This window comes from Rhodamnia argentea, chromosome 3 (assembly GCF_020921035.1).
Source record: "Rhodamnia argentea isolate NSW1041297 chromosome 3, ASM2092103v1, whole genome shotgun sequence".
Classification (NCBI taxonomy): Eukaryota; Viridiplantae; Streptophyta; class Magnoliopsida; order Myrtales; family Myrtaceae; genus Rhodamnia; species Rhodamnia argentea.
The window spans coordinates 23,083,263-23,106,007 of record NC_063152.1 but is presented as its reverse complement, the minus strand read 5'-3'; the positions used below and the strand labels follow the sequence as shown (position 1 = coordinate 23,106,007).

The window sequence follows — 22,745 nt, the reverse complement described above, 5'->3', positions numbered from 1 at the left end:
GACATGGTTGGTGACCGAGCAAAATCTGTTAAGGTATGTAAAGTTATACTTTTGACTTTATGGAAACCGGAATGAAAATCATGAATCCTTTTAATAGTTATGGCAGTTACATATATGAAGTTATTATATTTTCATATCTATTTTGTTGATGTAGGAAAAACATGACGAGCTTTTAATCATTACAACTGGTGGCGATGATGGTGGGGCTATGTCCAAGGCAGTAGCCGACAATATGGCATTATGGGTGGAGGCGTCGGGTGGGGTGAAGAGAGTGAAAATATTTGGGTTAGGATCCTTGTCAAGGGTATATACAGTAAAGGCTGCTGGAAGTTCATCCTCCAATGCGGCTGCTTCAAGGGGACACGACTCGAGGAGGAAATGACAAAACAAGTGAGCCAACCGAGATATTTACTTGCAGAGAAGGACGAAGAAATGAAAGTAGTCAAAGAACAAATGTCACAACAAATGTCACGGAAGGATGAGCAAATCAGTTCTCTGTAGAGTCAAATACAATTGGTCTTGCGACACCTCAACCTAAATCAAGATTAGGTTCCTCCCGTACCTCCCCACTCATGAAATAGGTGATGGGCACAATGATGGTTGACACAATGAGGACGAGATTGCTGCTGATGATGATGATGATGAATTAATTAGAAGTTTTATTGATTAAATAAGAAGGCATCAGAGCTTCTTTTTTATTTGGCAGTCAGGTTAGTATTTTTTGTAAGCTTATTTGTTATATGGGCAGGAGACAAGTGCTCATAAATTGTGATACTTATGTTGGTTTAGTACTCTGAAATATGCTGTCAACCAGTCAGATTACACAGTGCAGACACTCAGAAATGTTACAGAGTATTTGTCTCTTGCAAAGAATATCAATGTGGCCTAAGTTTTCCTTCCATCCAATGTCATGAGTGATATAGACAGGTTAAATCAAAGATTTAAACGCTGCGGCAGATACTCTGGCAGAGAAGACAAGTGAAAACTCTGGAAAAATAAGTGTTTAATGTAGTGCATGTATCGTCCTTTGCTACAATTTTAATATACTGAGCTTTTATTTGTATTCGAAGCAACAATAGGTTTTTTCAATCCATTCGTGCAGGCGCGCGATATTGTTCACTGTGGCTTTTGTAGGATCTTATTCCTGGGTGCTATCAAGTAAGCAATCTTCTTCCCTTTCTTGCCTACATTTCATTGTTATGTTCCCCAATTTATACTTGGCAAAATTCATCACTAAACCCTATTTTTTTGTAGTGGTGTTGCCGCAGCATCCCCAGCCGCAAGCTGTTTCTCAGGCGGTGGAGCTGACGGTGGCTCCTTTGCAGGCTTCTCATCCTGCAGTGAGGTTGGTGCGTAGTTGGTTTGTTGGTGATTTTCTATGCGCGTGCACGCGTTTTCTCAGGCGGTGGCGACGCAACCATCGCAGGTGGTGGAGCTGACGGTGGCTCCTCTACAGGCTTCTCATCCTGTAGTGAGGTTGGTGCGTAGTTGGTTTGTTGGTGATTTTTTATGCGCGTACATACGTTTCTTCTTTCTTTTTCCCCCTTCGGGAAACTTATCGTTTTGTTTGAGGAAACTTTCTGGTTTCAAGAGCACGTGGAAGAATCAAGAGGGAACAATTGGTCTGTTAGATATTTGGTAGTGAATGCAATTTTATAGTTGCAGCATTGAGCTAGCGAATCGATCGATGGAGAGTGTTTTGCATCCTAATTTTTTTTTTTTTAAGAATGGAGGAAGGAAGTTTTGAATGCCCATACACTCTCTCTCTCCCCCTCTCTAGTGGTTTTATTCTTCCTGCGTCCATTGTCTACTTCTCCTTCACAGCTCTTTCTTATTCCCAGTATCTGCATTTCTACATTTTTACTTTTGTGTTCAATGGAGGTATTTCAGCCTGGGAATGGTGGAAAGGTTTGTTTAGGATGTCGATTGTTTATATCCTTCACGGCTTCTGGTATTTATTATCTTTTTGGGAAATTGTGGGAAAGCTAACATTGTTAAATTGTCATTGTTGTTAGTAAAAGGTTCTTTCTTTCCCATTTAAGATTATGAGATTTTGACTCATTCACTCCATTTATCTCCATCTTCCCAGAAGCACATGCATCTATGTTTTATGCACAAGAATAGTTTAATGCTTCCAAAAAATGTCGATCCCGTGACAAGATTTGTTCACTAAAGTTTGGTCTCAATTAAAAACTTATTGAGTGCAATAGGAGTCTTAACTTTCCTTTTGTGCCCGAAGTTTTCATGGTAAATAGACTTTAAAAGGTCTAAAAGAGTATGTATTATACTTATCATTTTAATATACCAAGCTTTTATTGGTATTCAAAGCAACAATAGGTTTTTTCAATCCATTCGTGCAGGCGCTCGATATTGATCATTGTGGCTTCTGTAAGATCTTGTTCCTGGGTGCAATCAGATAAGCAATCTTCTTCCCTTTGTTGCACAAATTTCATAGCTATGTTCTCATATGATCAAATAGGATTTCAAAATTGCAGACCATGGGAATGGCAGTGATGCTGGATGAGATCATTAACTATGTCAGGTCATGTAGAGTCAAGTTGAGGTAAGTGGGTATACCAAAACCAAAAAAAAAAAAAAAACCAAAATTTCATTTTGGTCCTTCATTTTTTTGCCTTTGCTTTTCATTCTTGTCCACAGATAATCAATTGATGCTCATTTCCTTTCTGCCCCTTCCAGTTTCTTTCCATGAAGCTTCAAGCAGCAAGCTCATACTATTGACTTCAATTCAGAGGCTGATGCAATAGGGACACGGCAGGTGGTGTATGATTTTTGTCTCTAAAATCAATATCTTTGATTCATTCCTCTAATGTTCTCATTATTCTAGAGCAAGTTGCTCATTTTTTTTCACATTTGTATTCCGGATTAATTTTCGTGTCCCTTTAAACTAGATTTTTTTTTTTTGGTAGTCAAAATAATGGAAGGGCCAGTTCTTACGTGTATTTGTACCAATTGTACATTCTTGTGTTTTATATATAGTTTTCCTCCTTTTTCATTTTATTATAATATTTAGATCTTATTACTTACTTAATCAATGTTAACTATAAATTCTAGAAATTAATTTTGCTTTTAATTAGATTTAAAATCAAAAATAAAAGAAATTATTTTATCATACAATCACAAATTATAAAAGTTCCTTGTGAAATTCATGCCCGATCGTCACTAATTTCATCACTAAATTATTGCAAAATTCATCAATGCTGTCGACGATAAACAGAAACAACTTTTGTGATGAAAGAATTCGTCGCTAATTGCTTTTCGTCGCAAATGCCGTAAGTAAAACTTGTCACCAAGTTAAGTTAGCAACGACTTTTGCCGCGAAAGTTTCCGTCGCAAATTAGCGACGAAATGTGCCACGAATACTTTCGTCGCAAGTTAGCGACCAACGTAAGTTTCATAGCAAATTAGCGACGAAATCTCGTGCTTTTCGTCGCAACATCTTGCTACTCCAATTTAGCGACAAAATAATTTTCGTCGCAAATTTCGTCGTGACTTAGTTTAGCCACGAATTTTGTCACAAACACATTAGTGGCAAATTAGCAACGAATTTTGTTCGTTGCTAATTTGCCACAAATCTTGTCCCGAAAATGTTCCTGGCAAATTAGCGACAAATTTTCCGCGAAAACAAATTTGACGCTAATTTATTTTCGTCGCAAATTAGCGACTAATTTGGCCACGAAAATAAATTTGTCGCTAATTTGCCACTAATTTTGCCACGAAATTGTCTGTCGCAAATTACCGATGAATTTTACCACGAAAATAGTTCGTCGCTAATTTGCGATGAATTTTACCACGATAAAAAGTTCGTTGCTAATTAGCGACGATTTACACAACTTTTCGCCGCTAAATTTTGCGATGCCAAATTGAAGATGAATTTTTCCCATTTTTTCGTGGCAAAATTCGTCGTTAAAGCCCTGTTTTTTTGTAGTGTTTGTTACAACTCTTGATTACAAGAGAAAGAGATTATCTATATAACAATAGCTATTCCTGCCGATAGGGAGTATGAATCATGTCCCAATGACATGATCAACGACACGGCGAAATACACGTACCGTAAAACTAGAAGTACATGGGCTAAGTTTTATCAGACGCGTACGAAGACTGATTCCCCGAATGGACAGCATCTTCCCTCTGTCCACAGGAGAGGTAACAATCATTTGCACAGAACAGCACCTTAGCAGAATATACAGTTAATTTATGATCCTGATTAATAGCAACTTTGTCCTTAATCATAATCAATACTACTAAAGCAATACAGTTAATGGTGAGCGCACTAATAATAGAGGTTATAAATGCGCAGGTTCGAGCCATGTCTTATCGACCCCTCATTTCAGGCGAGGAGGGTGAGCTTGCTCGGGGCCAGTCGGGCGGGTCAAGCCCTCTTACCGTTGGTCCAAGCTCGCCTAAAGATCTGACCAAAAAAAAAAAAAAGCTCGCCTAAAGATGTCTTTAGCTCTTGTTGCTTGAGCTGGCCTAGCACGTGGTGGGCTGCCAAACCCATGATCGGGTCTACTCTCTAAACGTACATCAACCATTAAGATCCAATTGCAAAAATATACGAGTCATTGGATTAATTACCTATATATTATAAGCTAATAAAAGTACATATCAATTGTCGCAATATAGTACAAAGCGTCCGAAATATTTTAACATTCCAATCCCTTAATATTTTCGTACAATTTACAAAAGCTTACAACGTTTAATGTAGCACTGTTCATGACGTCATAAATATTTGCATATTCCAAACTTTTATTTTACGCGGGTTTTCAAAGGCTTATGGAAATTCATTGTAACATAGTAGTTGGTATGTGCTGGCCCGTTGTAAGAATTGTATTCTCTAAACCTTTCGGTCAAGTCAAATTCCGATTTGATTTAGGATTGTATAATTTTATTGAAGTTTCTACCTATTGATTACCTGATTTTCTAGATCACTCTTGTCCGGAATAATCACGTGGCCCTTTTTCTACATTTAAAAGCTAAAGAATTAACTTCAGCAAAAGATATTTTGTCACACGAGAAATTCCGACGAAACATAAGGATCTCGTGTTAATCACCGTTGCCTTATTTGTAAAGCTAGTTGCCTCTTTTCAAGTAGAGACATTTTCGTGAATTTTATAGGGTTGTTGTGTTATTATGAGAAACATCATTTGAGAATGTATAATATGCTTTAAGATGAAACAATTAATTGTTAGGGAATTAGGAAGCTTTATTTTATCATGCCCAATATTCAACAATTGCTATCTATCGAAGAGGCAAGTATTACATTTTCCCTTAATAAATTGAGATATTAAAAATTGAAAGGTTAAGAAAAGTCACATAAAAATGCTTAGAAGGCACAAAGTGCTTTCAATAGGTAAAAGATTGAAAATGCCCTCTTTTGAGGAAAAAAAAATTGTAAGGTGTACATATGATTGTCTCCGTTGAATGGTGAGAGAGTCAAACATGTACCGTATTGTCAGCACAAAAAAAAAAAAAAACGACAAACATTTGATAACTCAAAGCAAAGGCAACTGATGAACAAAAACATTTGATAACTCAAAGGGATCGATAACTCACTAATGAAGTCATCGATAGCATGCAGTATAAAAGGTATCGATGAGGACTTCATTAGTCGACGATTCTGTTCCGGAAAACCGATTCTGATTAAAATGACTTTTTCCGATTCCGTTCCTGGATGAGTTTTAGAGAATCGAAACGCGTTTGATAATTGCCCAAAATTTCTGTTCCTGGAATAGAAACGCATTTGATAACTTGTACAAAATTTCTGTTTCAAAAACTGTTTCTCTTCCTAATTTTTTTTTCATTTAAGTCAAATAAATATGTAATTACTTTGTAAAATTTCATTCTAAATTGAAGACTAATTTTCAATGCACACTAAAACAATTTAAAATAAATTATTTTTTATCATGTCATAAATGAAACACAAATTTTAATATATTACATTTGAAGTTCGATTGAAGCATGGAAAAGTTCCCATATTAAGAACTCATTTTTTTCTTTAAATGTTGCATTATCCAAAATACATACAAACATAGCAACCAAATAATCAAATTATTCACTGACCAAAAAAAAAAAAAATTATCCTCCTTGATACGAAGTACAAGTTCTTCACTAACATTTGGCGCCTTCTATCCTAAATCCAAGTAGGTGTTTAGCTTCAGCTCTGCATGCAAATGTTTACATTTTGTGACGCACAACTACGAGTATATATGTTATCATCCACATGGTGGATGCCATCATCTTCTGTGACATTTTTTGCATAGGAGTGAAATCTATGAAATCTAGGAAATCTATGCCCAAATTTATGAAAATGAGGTCAAACTAGCCTAATATAAGCTTATTCTATTTTTAGGGATTTTCTAAATTTTTGGTGATTTTTTAAAAAATTTCCAATTTTTTTTTTAAATTTAAAATTTTATTTTTATTAGGTTGAGAAAAAAGCGACGAGAGAACTAAAAGGGAAAAGTGAAAGATGTGAGATTTCATTTTGTTTTGTGATTCTCAAAAGTGATTCTTTTTCGGAACCAACTTTTTTTTAATTTTAGATTTTGCTTTAAAACTGATTTTGATTCTCTAAAACCGATTCTGGGAACAGAATCGGAATCAAATTTATTCGCGTTACCAAACGCGATTCTCATCCTTTTTTGTTCCCGGAATCAGAATCAGAGAATGAGAATGGTTACCATGCATGCCCCAAAAGTCATCTATTGCAAATTTTTGCTAAGTGTTGGAGCTCAAACACAAAGACAGTCGATCGGCACATATCCAATGCTACATGGTTGCTATGCCTATAACTTGGGATTTATAACTTTTTGTGGATCAACATAGCTAGAATCTAATAATGTAAAACTTTTATCAATAACTAAAGATAGCACTAGAAAGTTATCAAAGGACAAAAATTCATGACCATTTGTGACAACTGTTGTGAATTGGATATAACAGCCAACGGTGTTATCTTTGTAAACTCCCGTGCATAATCAATAACAGCACGTTTGTTTTTCGCATTTATTTTCATTTTTGAGGTCCTGTTTGTTTCGCGGAAAATGAATTATTTGAAAAAAAATTTCTTGAAAATGATTGCCTATATTGCTCACAAAAAATGAATGAACAAAAAAAAAAATCTCATCGGTTACAAAATATTGAGACATAAATGGTCGCTCATTATGAAAATATTGTTTATTAGCTAATTATTTCAAACAAAATAGGTCATCATTTTTAATTTTTTTCAACTTATTTATTTTTTATGAAAAGAACAGAGTCTAAATTCCTTGCAACATTTCAATTCCGTCATTTTCGAATACACGCACAATTTACATTTCTTGTGGACTTTCATTTCCAATATTTGCTTTTTTTTATCCTCTTTCAATTTCAGCCACGTATTTTTCAGCATAAGGACACCTCAAGTGTCAATATTTGTGTACGACACTCACTTTAGTACCAATATTTTTTTTGAATCACTTAAGTACCAATTTTTTTGAAAAGCGATTATTTCATTGTCAACTCCAATGAGCTTCATGGGAAATCATATGTGGCATCCACATAACTCGCTGGAAGATCCCAATCGCTAATAAAAAAGATAAAAATTAATAAAAAATATCACGCAATATTAAAAAATTAAAAATAAGCTTAAAAAAATTAGACGTTGCAATGCTCACCACCGTCGAGGTCAAGCCTCGCCGTGGGTCTACGAGGCCTCGGTGGGGGTCGTCGTGGCTCGGCCATCCCCCACCCTTGCCACAGCAAACAATCCATTTTTTTTAACCTTTTTCTATTTTTTATTTATTTTCTGTTTAATTTGATTTTTTTTTAAAGAAAAAAGTAACTTATTTTTAAGTTTAAAAGCGGGTGCCATGTGGACGCCATGTGGCCTAATTTCTTTTTTAAATTGCCACCTAATGTTAAAAAACTAAAAATAAATGACACGTAATTAGTTGGCCGGAACTTTTCACCATTAACATTTAAGTGATCGTTTTTTCTCCGACTTGTCAATTAAGTTTTTTTATTAGGTTTTGGCACTTAAGTTAGCTAACAAAAAATATTGACACCAAAGTGAGCGTCGTATATAAATATTAGCACTTGAGAGATCCTTCTATCCGTATTTTTCCATCGAGAATCAACAAAGAACTCCTTTTTCATAGCCTTCATCCATTCCATTAGTCTTTCGAAAGATTTTCGCTTTTTCGGTGAAACCATTTACCGTGAATCCGCAGTTTGCAAAAAACTCGGTAGATGTGTGGCAGCTCAAAATATGTACAGCATCCTCAATGATCACAAGCATTGCGTGTGCAGTTCACGCAATAATCGAATGGTATTCAATTGGACTTAATGACAAAAAGAAAGTTCAGCAATCATATTCTTTGGGTTGGTTGGCGGGCCAATCAATAGGCGACTTACGAAAGCCACCTTTCGTTTCTTTTGCTCATCCTGAACATTATTTTACGGTCTTTCTTTTGTTCACTTATGACTCCCTCAAGGTTCATGGTTACTAAGAACTTGATTTCGCATGTGTATAAAGCTACCCACTATTATATCTAGTGGAATTTCGACCGAATTTTTTTTTTCGGTGGAATTAACGTAGTGTTGAAAGATACTCCATTGCCATACAAAATATGTTAAAAAAAAACATTTTTTTCTAGGCACCATATTTAAGGGCTGGATCACACTTGATTATTATAAGGGAAAAAGCCACCAAAAATCCTAAACTATGCGTGCTGTGACATATTTACCCCACACTTATACTCGTGTGACATATTTACCCCAAACTTATGCTCGTGTGACACATTTACCCCAAACTTTTTATTGTGACACTAAAAATTCCAAACTTATAGGCATATGACACATTTATCACAAATTTTGAGGTAAATGTGTCACATAGATATAAGTTTAAGATTTTTGATGTCACAAAAAATATTTTCGAGTAAATATGTCACACGGATATAAGTTTAGGGTTTTCGATGTCATAAGAAAAAGTTTAGGGTAAATGTGTCACATGAATAAAAGTTAGGGGTTTTTGGTGTCACAAAAAAATGTTTGGGGTAAATGTGTCATAGTTGACATAGTTCGGGGTTTTTGGTGGTTTTTTCCCTTGTTATAAAGCGAGAAGAGAGGGAAAAAAAGAAAAAAAGAGGATGATTGCGACTTATTCATCAAAAGGGCGTGGAAACCCATGGCCTCAAAACTTCAATGGGGAAGCCACCAGTCCCCCTCTTCCAATCGAAGCTGCTCTGTTTCTCCCTGCTCTACCTCTTCACCGCCCTGTTCCTGGCCCTCTACACCTCTCTCTCCCCCACCAGATGCCTCCTCCGGTCCTCCCCCTTCGACCCCCTCCAGACCCCTCTCTTCTCTTACCCTCCCGCCTACGGCGAGCACAAGTACGCCCTCCCGACTGCCCGCCCCTCCTGCTCCTCTCCCGTACTCTTCTCAGGTCGCCTCGTCGAACCGTTTTTTTTTTTTCTGGATTTGGCCTTTCGATAGGAAGGTGCGGTTGTTTCGTTATCATCATCGGCTGATCTCGTGTTTTTCACCCTCTTTTGTAAATCAGATTATTTGGAAGCGGTCAGGGAGATCGGAGATTTGTGCGCGAATTCTTCGTGGTCGTCGACGGCTTCGCCGCTGCCTCCTCTGAGGTACAAGCAGGGCAGAGATGACAACTTTGGAGGAAAGTTCACCGCCCGAGAGCGGTTTTCTTATTTCGATCATCGCAATGACAGCGTTGAAGTCCCCTGTGGATTCTTTAAGGAATTCCCAATCAGCTCGGACGGTGAGTCTTGGCCAGGGAAATTTTCTTTTCCGTTTGTTTTGTTGTTCTTTGCTCCTCTGTTTTGGTACTCTGTTCCATATTTGATTCCGTTTTTCAACACGTTGACTCAGATGCACAAAATGAGGAAGACGGGTTCAGAAAATTCAGTGATTTCTGTTGTGTTGTTTTGTTGGTTTCTGCTGCTTCTTATCCATTGATATCGGTCCTAATCTTTTCGTTCATAATTTCCAAATCCCAACTGAGTTGCTGAATTCTGCAGTAAGATTCGATTTTTTTGGGTTCGAATTGATTTCTTGCTCTTGTTTGTCGTGGACATTTTAGATAGGGAGGCCATGGAGAAATGCGACGGAGTCGTCGTTGCCTCCGCCGTATTCAACGACCACGACAAGATCCGTCAGCCGAGAGGGCTCGGATCCCAAACCCTCGCCAGCGTATGCTTCTTCATGTTCGTCGACGACGCCACCGCGAAAGTCCTCGAGAGCCACAGCCTGATCTCCCGGAGCTCGGGAGCGGTGCGCAAGGTCGGAGCATGGAGGGTCGTGGAAGTGGCAGGCGAGCGCCTGTACGAGGACCCGGCGATGAACGGGGTGATCCCGAAGCACCTGGCGCACAGGCTGTTCCCGAACTCGAAGTTCAGCGTGTGGATCGACGCGAAGCTGCAGATGGCTGTCGACCCGGTCCTGCTGGTCCACTCGCTGCTCGTGCGGGAGGGCGCCGACATGGCGGTGTCGAGGCACCCGTACTTCAAGCACACCATGGAGGAGGCGATGGCCACCGCGAGGTGGAAGAAATGGCGGGACGTGGATTCGCTGCAGAAGCAAATGGAGACGTACTGCGAGAACGGGCTTCAGCCATGGTCGCACAACAAGCTTCCATACACTTCAGGTGCATTACGTCCCTCCCTTTTATTCCCCGGAAAACCCTAATCTTGATTATTATTTTTTAATAATGATTAGGAAATCGAATTAAAAAAAATAATCCCAGTTCTTCTTTAAGAAATTTCCGGAAATCTCGCTCTTGAAAAGTCCAAGAGAGAGGAATATATTAAAGGCGACAACTGGAAAAGATCCAAAGGTAAAATGGTCCAACTTGTACATATTGAAACATATGTTAGGCTCGGTCTTTAGGAATCGATACGAGGATGTGGACCGTGTGCTAAGGTTTTAATCAAGACGGGGCACCGATAAATTTGTCTCAATAAAAACCAATGATTTGGAGACGTTTCGTTAGAAACGATCGTTTGCGCGTCTAGAAAAAATTAGCCGGCGGAAGTATATTTGACTCAGCCGCGTGTCCGTTGTCGTTGATGTTGGCTAATAGAAAAGAACATGGCTAACAATTTCGAAATGACAAAAGGGAAATAAGAGAAAGTACTTATGAGTTTCTTAAACATTAAGTGAGAGTTCAAGTGAAACTTACATAAGCTATTAGAAAAATAAGGAAGGAAGCAAGGGGTGCTAGGAGGTGTCTTTAGTAATCCCTACCCATACAAATAGAAATTATGCACTACACATGGATGCCAAAATCTATATACATCATAGAAACAATGAAATAGGAATTAATGCTATCAGAAATCCCCGGTAAACTCGCACTCTTAGCTCACGCCATGGTCGTTGGAGCTCGGAGCTCGAGCTCGTGATCATGGCCACTGGAAGTTGGAGCTCGCGGCCATGGCCGCCACATCTAGCCTCTCAAGACAAGGGAAGGGGTTAACGGTAGCGGTGGAGAGGTGAGTAGACTAGGACGACCGCCGCGCGGAGCAGGAGGCCAACGAGCGCCTCGGACATTGGTGTGTGGTGGAGGGGAGATGGGGAATTCGTGGGGTTGGAGGCTAGGGTTTGTATGAGAGTTTTGATGGTTTGAGGATTTGAAAGGGGGGCCAATTTGGTCTTTTCAAAATTGGGGTTTTTTCCAAAGATAACAAAACTAATATTTCACAAAACATAGATATTTATAAAATGACGGTTCACCTACCTAACTTGATTTTATTAAACAACTTGCCACATGCATAGCCGTTGAAAGGAAAGAACCCTCTTGATGTGCCATCCTCTTAGTGGGAATCCGTGCGCTTGGGAGTTATTGAACCGACCGGACCGTCACCCTCTAGACCGGCTTGGTGTTTTCACCAGTAAGAAATTTTTTGAGGTGAATAAAAGATATAGGTGAAGAAAAGATTAAAAAATATGGGGGAAAGTGAAAATTTACGTATAACGATCAATTCAATCATAAACTTTTTAAGTCATAAACTTTTGGACAACTTGACGTGGGATGGTTGGCGTCTAAATCGGCGTTTTCGGCCAATTTAGGTGAAGAAAAGGTTAAGAAACATAGGTAAAAGTAATTATTTATGTATGGCGGTTAATTCAGCTCTAAATTTTTTTTATTCCTAAACCTTTTGACGATTTGACGTAGGATAGTTGGCATTTACATCAGCGTTTTTCCACCGAAATTGGTTGGAAGGGCTATATTGACAAGTCGTCATAAGATTTAGGACTTATCTTTAACAAATTATTCTCTAGGCCAAATTTATGGATGCTCTACGTTGCGTTGAAGTTACGTTCTATTGTGCTCCACAGGATGACGTGTCCCTATCTTGGAATTATTTCAAATTGGAACGGTTGAGGATTGAGAATTTCCACGCTGGTTTTTGCAGAATTATTTCAAATTGGAACGGCAGAGAGAGTGTCCATGCAATAATTTGTCCTTTTGCTGGTCCACCCACACGCAAGTGATTATAGATAGGGACTCTACCATTAGATTATAGGGTAGCTAGTTGAACTATAAATTAGCAAATTTAATAGCCTCCTAAGTGGTTCAATAATATTTATAGGAACCCAATGCAAAAATAGGCGTTGGCTGTTTGCAATGTTGATTCTTTCCAACCTTAATTGCTAATTTTATGAATGATTGCTGGTTTTTCAACTAACATATTTGTATGTATGTGGACTGTATTCATTCATATTCTTCTGCATTTAGGAGTAGGCATGTGCAACAGGACCGGGTAGAATCGGGAACTGGATTGGACCGCTCGGCAAATCGATCCAGTTCTCGATTCCATCGTGAAAGTGTCCAGTTCCCATTTTCAAATTTTTGAATCCAGTTTGAACAGGTCCACCCGAGAACCGGATCGATTTTAGAACCGATTCTTAACCATAGTAAAAATGACATAATTTCTCTAAATTGAGTCTAACTTTGCCTCGCCTCATTTGTTTGTTCCCCATTTTTTGCCGCCTCTCTCTATTCTTTGGAGCATTTCTCTTATTGATGAATGGAGAATGGAGTTTAAAAATTTATTTTGATGAATGAGGAACAGATTCTATAGTTTATGTTTGATGTTGCATGTTTGAAATTTTTATTATTTATAATTGTATGTGACCACATGTTTGAACCTTTCATCTTCATAATTTTTAGGAAGGCAATCGACTTGTCGCTATGCCCGCCAATATTGGCGTAGTGAAGCCATTGGATATTATTATCTACTTGCGGCTTCTTAGAAAATTATCCTGTGCTTTGTTTAGTGATAAAGCTGGGATTATAGACTTTAGAATTTAATTTACATAGTTTTCGTACCTTGTGCTTACGGACAACAAAAATAACTATTCTTGAATAGCCAGGAATAGGCTGTAGGCAGAGAGTGTCCATGCAATAATTTTGTCCTTTGGCTGGTCCACCCACATGCAAGTGATTATAGATAGGGACTCTAACATTAGGTTATTGGGTAGTTGAACTATCAATTAACAAATTTAATAGCCTAGTAAGTGGTTCAATAATATTTATAGGAACCCAATTCAATAATAGGTATTGGCTGTTTGTAATGTTGATTCTGTTCTCCCTTAATTACTAATTTTGTGAATAATGGATAGTAAATCATTCATATTCTGGTTCGAGAAACTCCCAACCGAAAGGTCTTGCATTTGTCGCAGATGTGCCGGACAGCGCCCTGATTTTGAGGCGGCACACCCCGGCCAGCAACCTCTTCTCGTGCCTCTTGTTCAACGAGCTGGACGCGTTCAACCCGAGGGATCAACTGGCCTTCGCGTACGTGAGGGACCTCATGAGCCCCAAGCCCAATCTCCACATGTTTGACGTGGAGGTGTTTGAGCAAGTTGCGCTAGAGTTCAGGCACAACCTGAAGCGCGGTGGCGGCGGGGCCGGGGGGCCACGGAGGACGAAGAGGGCGGGCTCCCCAGAGTCGTCCGGGAACGGCAGCTTCGGCGGCAGGTGTCGGAAGTATCTGGAGGAGATGTGGGGGTGAATCCCACAATTGATTCTCTCAACAGGGACAAAAGGTTGAACTGCCCAACCGCATTTCACGAAAGCGGAAAAGCTGCCAAGAGATCACAGGTTGTCAGGCACTCTTTTGTTTTTGTCTCACGGAATGGTGATGCGCCACGTGTCACAAATGGGCACGAACTCTTTGTTTTGTCGTGCAGAGTGGGGCCCGTTGGTGTTCACATGGGGAAAGGAAGACAAGCGAATGGAGAGGGAGGAAACCGGAAAAAGGGGCGGAAAAGAGGGAGATGCTGTTTGATTTAGGTAGATATAAATTATTTATGCTGTCGGATGGCTAAATTCAAGTTCATGTGAAGAACATGTGGGGTCGTAAACATGGTCATCGAATTTGATGTAAACTTTTCGACGATTCGAGGAATAAGATTCAATTCATTCAATTTAACCTTTCAATTAAAAAATCAAGGATATTGAATGACTATTCACAAGCGATTGTACTTTTAAAACTGGCCCACGCAAAAATCATTTCGCTTTTGAAACGATAGGTAATTTATATCATACGTTACTATTATAAAAGTATATTTCTCCACAGGTGGCTTTATCCATCGTTGAGTTGGTGGTTATTGAGAAAGCGGATAGATAAAACCTCGAATTAATGACGGATAAGACCTTCATGTGTGAAGATTTCCTAATAATAGCGGTGCATGCTCAACTATTTTGTTTAAAAAAATCATCGAATTGCAATTAAACACAAGGACAACGTAGAGGCGGTCTCTCAATAATACCTTCAACTGTATTATTTATATAGCTTTTATTAGTTATACACTTAGTTTATATCATATTGACCCTCAACCTTTTTTGGAGAGTATACTGCTAGTTTTTCATTCTATCGGAGAAATTTTTTCATTTTCAAATTTGACTGGGTCATAAAATGAAACGATGACGATGTTGCTTTGTTCATAACTTCGTTGAAAAGGTGATTTAAGTGGTTTTTCGTTCGTACCATAGGAACCATTATGCACGTTGATGTGGTTTTAGAAAATTCAATGACAGAGAGAATGGTTACGCTGCAAATGCACAACAATGTTAATGTTGCTGCCTGGACAAGTGGCATCCATTGATGTGTCTTTCTATTATTTACATGTGCATCGAGAAATGATTACGTGACTGTTTTTAATCGAATGTGAGATTAACAACCTATTTTGAGTTATAAAATTAGAAGTCTCTGTGAGGTCCATCCCTTCAAGGATTAGTGGCCCACGAAAAGTTGTTACTTTCATAGCCATCTAAAAATTGTTATGCTAGCAAAGCCCATGCACATATAACCTAAGACAAATCCATAAGCGAAAACAACATAATCCAATAGCTAACATACCTCCTTCAAATCTCAAACCCCTCTCCCTCCGCTCAACCGCACTAGCAACCCATTGAAGTTGATGAAGTGGCGTCACCGCAGCCCCCACATTCTCAAAAGCTAACCCTCTCTCTTGCGGAGATTTGAGGTGTCGTTAGTCTCACCACTCTGTCGTCGGACCAACCTCGATTCTGTCACGACAATTGAGACACAAGTCGGCAATCGACACATTACGAAAAACTAACCAAGCTTGAGCTCATTAAGATCATGAAAGGAGAGAGAGGAGAATCGGGGGATGGTGGTGACGTGCTTCGCTTAGAAGGATGATCATGGTGCAAGACAGGACGATGATTTTTTTTTTGGTTGCAAATTTTGCTTTTCGGTATGTTTGGAGAGAGAGATCACTATGCTGCCTGTTCAAATAGTTATAAAAACATGTTTTTTAGGCAGTCATAATGTCGAAATGAAATCTTGAGTCATAAAATATGCCGTTATGCTGCTGATATACTACGAGAATTATGCATGTTATTGAGCCGTTATAGTGACTGCTTTGAATATGTGATATGATCTAGTTTGTTACAATGTTAGCCGTACTGAAAATCGCCTCATAGTGAATGCTACTATCACATGATATAAACTGTGCAGTTTGGAGAGGATTAAGGTGGTGAATTTAGTGAATAGTAGCAATGGAATACAAGCCCTAGTAAAAGAGGTGTTCCAGCAAGTCCCGTTGGGCTGTTGGAGTATAGACGCAACCTCAAGCACGCCGGGGGCCGCCTTGACTTCAGGCGGCGGGCGAGGCCGGGAGGGACACTGATGACAGAAAGGGCGGCCTCTCCCGAGTTGTCTGGGAACGGCATTTTTTGGTGGCGGGTGTCGGAGGTATCTGGAGGAGATGTTGGGAGGGGGTGAATCCCACAATTGATTCTCTCACCTGATACGTGGGAAAACCAAACAAAAAGGTGAATGGCCCAACCTCATTTCACAGTCCGACCACCAATCATTACACGGGCGAAAAGCTGCCAAGAGGTCACAGGTTGTCAGGCACATTCATGCTCATGCCCTCCCCTTTTTCTGCCCCTATTCATTGCCGGGCTGGAAAGTCCAGGAGCAGGAATGGTGATGCGCCACCTGTCAAGAATGGCACATGACTTTTTGTTTTGTCTTGCAGAGTGGGGCTCATTGGGGGTTTACATAGGAAATGAAGACCATGTATCAAATTGGATGTAAACTTTCCGGCGATTTGGAGAATAAAATTCGATTCATTCAGTTCAAGCCATCAGCTAAAAAGTCAAGGAGATTTTTGCATCATTCTCCTTTTTTTTAATCGAGAAATTCCTTATTTTAGTTGAAAATTCAAGAGTTCTTAAACATAAAGCCCAAACCAAGGGCATTCAAACATAAAAGAAAAAAAAATCCTCCAAGGGGTGGAAGGGATTAGCTAACCATGAGAAAGGAACACCATTTAAATCATAACATGGATACAATTTTCGTGAAGGTAGGTGTGTTTTCATTCTGTATTAGTAGATCCCGCAACCAAATTTCGAATCTTGATACCTGTTGACTCAAGATTTGAATGTTTACCCCAAGATCCTTTCAGATCGAGTTTGCCCACTCGCATAGTAGGAACATATGTTCCATTGTCTTTGATTCATGCTTACAGAAGGGACAAGCTGGTGATGGTAAGATTTTCTTCTTATATAGATTCTCGATTGTGGCTAGAGCATTGTGGAAACTGCTCCAAATGGATATTCCGACTTTCGGGGGGATTTGCAAACGCCAAATTTGATGCCAGAATTTTTGGGGTGGCTGAAACGAAGATGATGCTTGTGTGTTCTGTTGAGGTCCTTTCCCTGATATAACTATATGCACTTTTTACCGCACAGGTTCATGTCTTCGATCCCATCCATCTTAATTTATCCTGCAGCACATAGAGTTGAGAGGCACAATCAAGATCTCCTTCACTATTTGTTCATTGAAAAGTCCTTTTAAGTTGTTGAACATTCCAGCACATATCCTCTAGGACAATTAACTCGATTGTCACCCCTATGATGGTCGGTGGCCCCTCCCTACATTCAAGAAATTGGAAGAAGAAAAATAAATTCCTTTTAAAACTTGACTCCGAAGAGCTGACTGATTTTGATAAAGCCTCCATGCATATTTTGCAAGCATAACTCTATTGAAAGTCGATAAATCTCTAAATCCTAGTCTCCTATCATCTTTTCTTGTTTTGAGCACTTCCGGTCTTTTCCAATGTAAACCCTTTTGTGACTCTCCATTTTTCCACCAAAGTGATGCTATTCTATTTTCTATGGATTTGCAAATTGACGTTGGGATTTTGAAGATAGACATAACATATTGAGGAATTGCTTGTACCACGGCTATGATAAGCACTTCATTTCACGCCTTCGAAATTAAAATTTTCTTCCATCCCTCCAACTTCCTATTTACTCTTGCCAAAAATCATGAAAATATTTCTTTGTTCGAAGCTCCCCAATTTGAAGGTATCCCTAAATACTTATCAAATTTTTCGACTTCTGTAACTCGACGTTCAGCCGCCGTGTCTCTTCTCAAAGATTGTGGGCAACTTGAACAAAAGGAAATGCTGGACTTGTTAAGATTTATTTCTTTCCCTAATGCATAACAGTCCTCATTAAGTACTAATGCTTAGTTCTGGCACTCCTGCAACTTCCCATCAAAGAAAAAATATACATTCATCGGCAAACAAAAGATGAGATAAAGTTGGCCAGAATCTATTCAGCTTGATTCCCGCTATTGTCCCTTCTTGGACAGCCTTTTTCATCAAGGACGAGAAAGTATTGGCCATCACGATAAATAAATAGGGGGACAATGGATCACCTTGTCCGATTCCCCTTGAAGGTTGAAAAGAGGATAGTGGTTCAACATTAAATTTCATACTAAAGGAGACTGAGTGACACATATCATAACTCTTTGCACCCCATCATTCGTTAAATCTTATCTTTAGCATACAAGCTTCCAGAACCTCCCATTCTACTCTATCACAGGCCTTTTTCATATCCAATTTCAAAATAGCCTGGAATTTTCTTTTGCTCTTTTTGATTCTTAATTAGTGCAAAACTTTCTGCACAATCAGGATATTGTCCTAGATTTGACTACTGCCTACAAAGGCACTTTGCTCCCTGGCTACTAGTTTCGATAGCTAGGGTTTCAATCTATTTACCAAAACTTTAGAGATGATTTTATACGAAAAATTGCACAAGCTAATAGGTCTGAATTGGTATAACCTTTCTGGATTTTGGACTTTTGAAATCAAGGTAATACGAGTTCTGTTTAGTTGTGGGTTTAGAACTCCAAAGGTGAAGAATGCTTGTATCTCTTCAAAAACTCCATGTTGAATATCCTCCCAATGGTGGTGATAAAATGGTCCATTCAAACTGTCCGGGCTCGACCTTAATGCATACTCTGACACCAACCTTATCGGGACGGTGACCTTAAACCATGCTCTACTCCTAATCTATTTTAATCGAATATTAGTTATAATAGGGCGTATGCAGAAGACTGAAATAAAACAGTAGGCAGGTACGACGCCTAAAGGGTTTAGCTTTACTCGTAGCGTTCCCTTATCTAGTAGCACACACGCAGCAAGATTATTTAACAGATTTGATAAAATACTTACTTATATATATTTAGAAAAGTTAAAGGTACATCTGTTAGAGCCAAAATAAAGGAAGAAAACAAAACGAAAACAGGCATCTAGGAACCACATCAAAAAGGTAACCGCTCCCATCATACTGGCATCATCCGGTGCTATTCCTCTGCCAAATCTACTATCTCATGGCCAATGTCTCAAAAAGTGGTTGCTGTGGCGCTTCGTCATCAAAAGACCTACCTGTACATCTGGACTCTCCATGTCTGCTACTCCACGCTTCCATCACTATCGTCACTCCCATCCGCTCCTAGTCCATAGTACGGAAGGGGTCCGAACAACTGGCCTGAGAGCCATGCGTACACGGATACGAACTTGAGATGGATCAGCTCTGTAGATGACCCGACATCCACCAAAACCACGACGATGCTCTTAAGAAAGCGCACCTCCGGGAACTTAGGCCCTACATGCTCTTCCAAGTAATAGAGTAACTCAAAGGGGTGCCGAAGCGAGCGAATGGAGTTACGGGCGTAATCGGCATATCTATCAACCGGAAGGAAAAAGCAACTACTAGCAAGAGTGAGCTAAGGCTCAAAAAACGTCTAATCAAAGTGCTAAATTATCAAATCAATCATCCCGTTAGGTGGAATCAATGAACAAACTACTCGGCATTGCGATTGGATATCCGAATATTTCAAACTGAATACCCGTATTTGTCTTAACTCATGACTCTCTCGCTCTCTCGACATAATTCAAGTAGGATCTTTCTCAATATAGATTGTCCAACATCACAAGAAATATTCCAACAGATAAGGTTAGTGTGGATAACAGAATTTGGCAAATGTTCTTTAATAGCACACATCACCGAGCACCATTAACCCGATCAAGACCACTCAGCTACAGCTCGCCGATAAAAAAGGTAAACAGATCGTACCTTTAAGGTACTCACATCTTAGGCTCAAGCAATAGTTTAGGCAATTCAGCTCAATCTCCACCTCGACTAATCCATCCATCTCTCGGCAGAAGCTTGCAATACCCCAAGCTTCAATTGCCACAATTCGATGATATTTTTAATGATCAGCCTTGAAATCTTAACCCCCCATAGTTCCATGGGTGTAGCCCAACCATCAAAACCGACATCTATCGACGTTTTCCCAGCCATACAACCCGAAACTCCACTCTATACACCTACTTCCCAAACAAGCGATTTGCGCTCAACGAATGATTATCAAACAATCTAGTAGTAAGATTTAGACGTTTCCTTGCCCAGAATTGCTGTTCGAAGAAGACAGAGATGAAATTGATGGCGAAACAAGCTCGGGCTTGTTTTCCTTTCTTGTGAGCGTTAAGGGTTGGGAGCGGCATGCAGGCTGGTTGTAGCGACTAGCGAGCGAAGGAGAAGTTGAGGTTGAGGAAAGACAAGCGTTGAGTCGCTGCCGCCGTGTGAGTTGCCATAGAAGAAGGAACGGCATCGGGTGGCTGGGCTCGAGCTCAATTGAGGTCGCGAGTCTCTCGGGCGGAGCTAGCGAGGGAGGTAGGCGAAGAACAAGAGGGGAGGGAGGTAGGCGAAGAACAAGAGGGGAGGGAGGGGTTGAGACGACCTGGTACCTTAATCAGAGCTCTGACGTCCTAGGGCATCATCTGATATTAATTATGAGCTCTACTTTAATATCATATTATATAGTATTAGAGGGCGCATGCAAAAGCTTACTGAACTAAAAATAATTTATCGGCCATACAAAAGACAAGTGCATATAGAAAACAAACAGCAGGCATGCCGATGGCCTTTATAGGGTTCACTATCTGTATAACATGCATTAAATAGCACACTTAAGCCACACATTTCTAAAGCATCTATTTATATATATATATATATATATATATATATATATATATATATAATGGATATCATTTATTTACATCTTCCATTATCCGTACAGATAAACAAATACACTAGGAGGAATAAAAAGCCAAAGATCTACTCCCGAGTACTAACACCAACGGCACGCTCCATCACTATCGCCATCCTCGAAGCTGTTACTTGGACATCTAAAAAAGAGGGAACAACTACGGAGTGATCCAAAACTCAGCAAGTAAAATGTCTAACCAAACAACTAAGGTAGTCCAACACCATTCATTCGGACGAAGACTAGATAAAGCAGCACGCACCACAAATGCAAATCAAAAGCACACATGTGGGGCCACGGTTTGTTGGAATTCCTTTGGAGTCGACATTCGAACTACGAAACTTCATCAATCACCCCTCAAGGCCCACGGCTAAACCTTTTTCTTGGCTCAATCCTTATTTCACATCCTATCGACAATGAGTCGAGCGGTTTGTCCGTAAATTCAAATCCTCCAGAGTCATAGGAATATACTCAAGCAAACAAGACCAATAAGCAAAACAAATTAGGCAATTGACCCCCTTTCATCTTAAGGTCAATGCCAAACACCTACTTATGGGTTCCAAGTTCAATTCACACCGATTCGCCACCAATTCACACGATCAGCTCATATCCTCAGGTTACCCATGACCCAGAGAAGCTATCTCAAACAATGGATTATTCGTACCAACTCGTTTTTCCTTCCATGCACACAATACATCCCCGTGGCATACCTTTTCTGAAATAACTCAAATCGCCAAAACAAACAATCATCGGTGAGATAGTAGTTAGGATAGAAGAGTTACTTGCCTCGAGGTTACGTACGAAGAAAAAGGAGCTTGAATCGCCTACGAAATGAGCTTGAATCACCCCTCCTCACTCCAAATCCTGCGTGGGTTCAAGAGGAAGAGAAAGAGAGACCGCGGTGACTTAAGGGGCTGGGGTCATTGTCTCGGGAGCTCTAGCAGCGGCGTTGACGGAGCTGGTGCTGCCGGTGCTCGATCGGTTGCAGGGACATTTGGGTGAGAGAGATGAGGGAGCACTGGTGAGAGACAAATGAGAGAACGAGAGAGTGAGTGAGAAAGGTTCTTGAAAGAATAAGAGAAAAGAGAGAAGAAAGGGCTTTATATAGTGGGGAGGAGGGGCAATGGCGGTTTTGGGGTGCTTCACGCTCTAAACCACAAACAATTTTCAACACGAACATTTCCTTCATGTGTTATATTATTTTATAGATAATGTGATCTTACATTTGATTATTTGATTAACGTTTATTGATCGCATTAACTTGAGTGTTAACTATTCTCGTCCAAGAGTTACAACGCCCAAAGGTTACAATAACGTCTTGATAGACGATGTTATCCGAAGGGGTGCGAAGGGCAGAATATAAAAGGGTCATCTAAGCCAAACCCTCGATCATTATTTTTTTATTTTAACGTACATACAGAAAGTACGTTTCTATAGTAAACACACACCATCGCTTAGAGAGGGCAATTGGCTAGAAGCACCCATCGCTGATCGTTCATCGCTCTGCGACTTCCGATTTGTCAATCGTCTTCATCAATGGCTGGAGGTAAGTAAAGATTCTTTACATTTCCGCATTCGATTCCGATTATACGCGATTTTGTTTGACAACCTATAACCGGGACATTCAGTCTTTAGAATTTTCTTACATTTGGTATTAGAGCATGTAAAACCTCTGTCTTGATAATTAGCATTTATTTATGATTGAATTATTGAATTTTGGGTGAATTTTCATGGGGCTTGGGTAAATCGAAAATTGGGGTTTTCTGGCCATGAGGGAAATCGCTGATTCTGGCCAAATTCTGGCAATTGATGACATATCTTCCGTACAGTAGACTCGCCTCATCATGG

At 39.7% G+C, this 22,745-nt stretch overlaps 1 protein-coding gene across 1 annotated transcript; it reads left to right on the top strand.

Annotated features, from left to right (window-relative positions):
* Positions 1–9,201: 9,201 nt before the first annotated feature.
* Positions 9,202–14,099, top strand: LOC115757619 (probable hexosyltransferase MUCI70). Its single transcript, XM_030697918.2, has 4 exons — positions 9,202–9,442; positions 9,560–9,778; positions 10,100–10,663; positions 13,702–14,099. Exons 1-4 carry the CDS (start codon positions 9,202–9,204, stop codon positions 14,031–14,033), a joined length of 1,356 nt encoding a protein of 451 aa, XP_030553778.1. The 3' UTR covers positions 14,034–14,099.
* The last annotated feature ends 8,646 nt before the right edge of the window (positions 14,100–22,745 follow it).

What these genes read in the sequence shown, in the direction of transcription:
- LOC115757619 (XM_030697918.2), top strand. Translation starts at nt 9,202, where the DNA reads ATGGGGAAGCCACCAGTCCCCCTCTTCCAATCGAAGCTGCTCTGTTTC. An exon ending in CTCTCCCGTACTCTTCTCAG is followed by an intron (nt 9,443 to 9,559) that starts GTCGCCTCGTCG and finishes TTTGTAAATCAG; the next exon opens with ATTATTTGGAAGCGGTCAGG. An exon ending in CAAGCTTCCATACACTTCAG is followed by an intron (nt 10,664 to 13,701) that starts GTGCATTACGTC and finishes CATTTGTCGCAG; the next exon opens with ATGTGCCGGACAGCGCCCTG.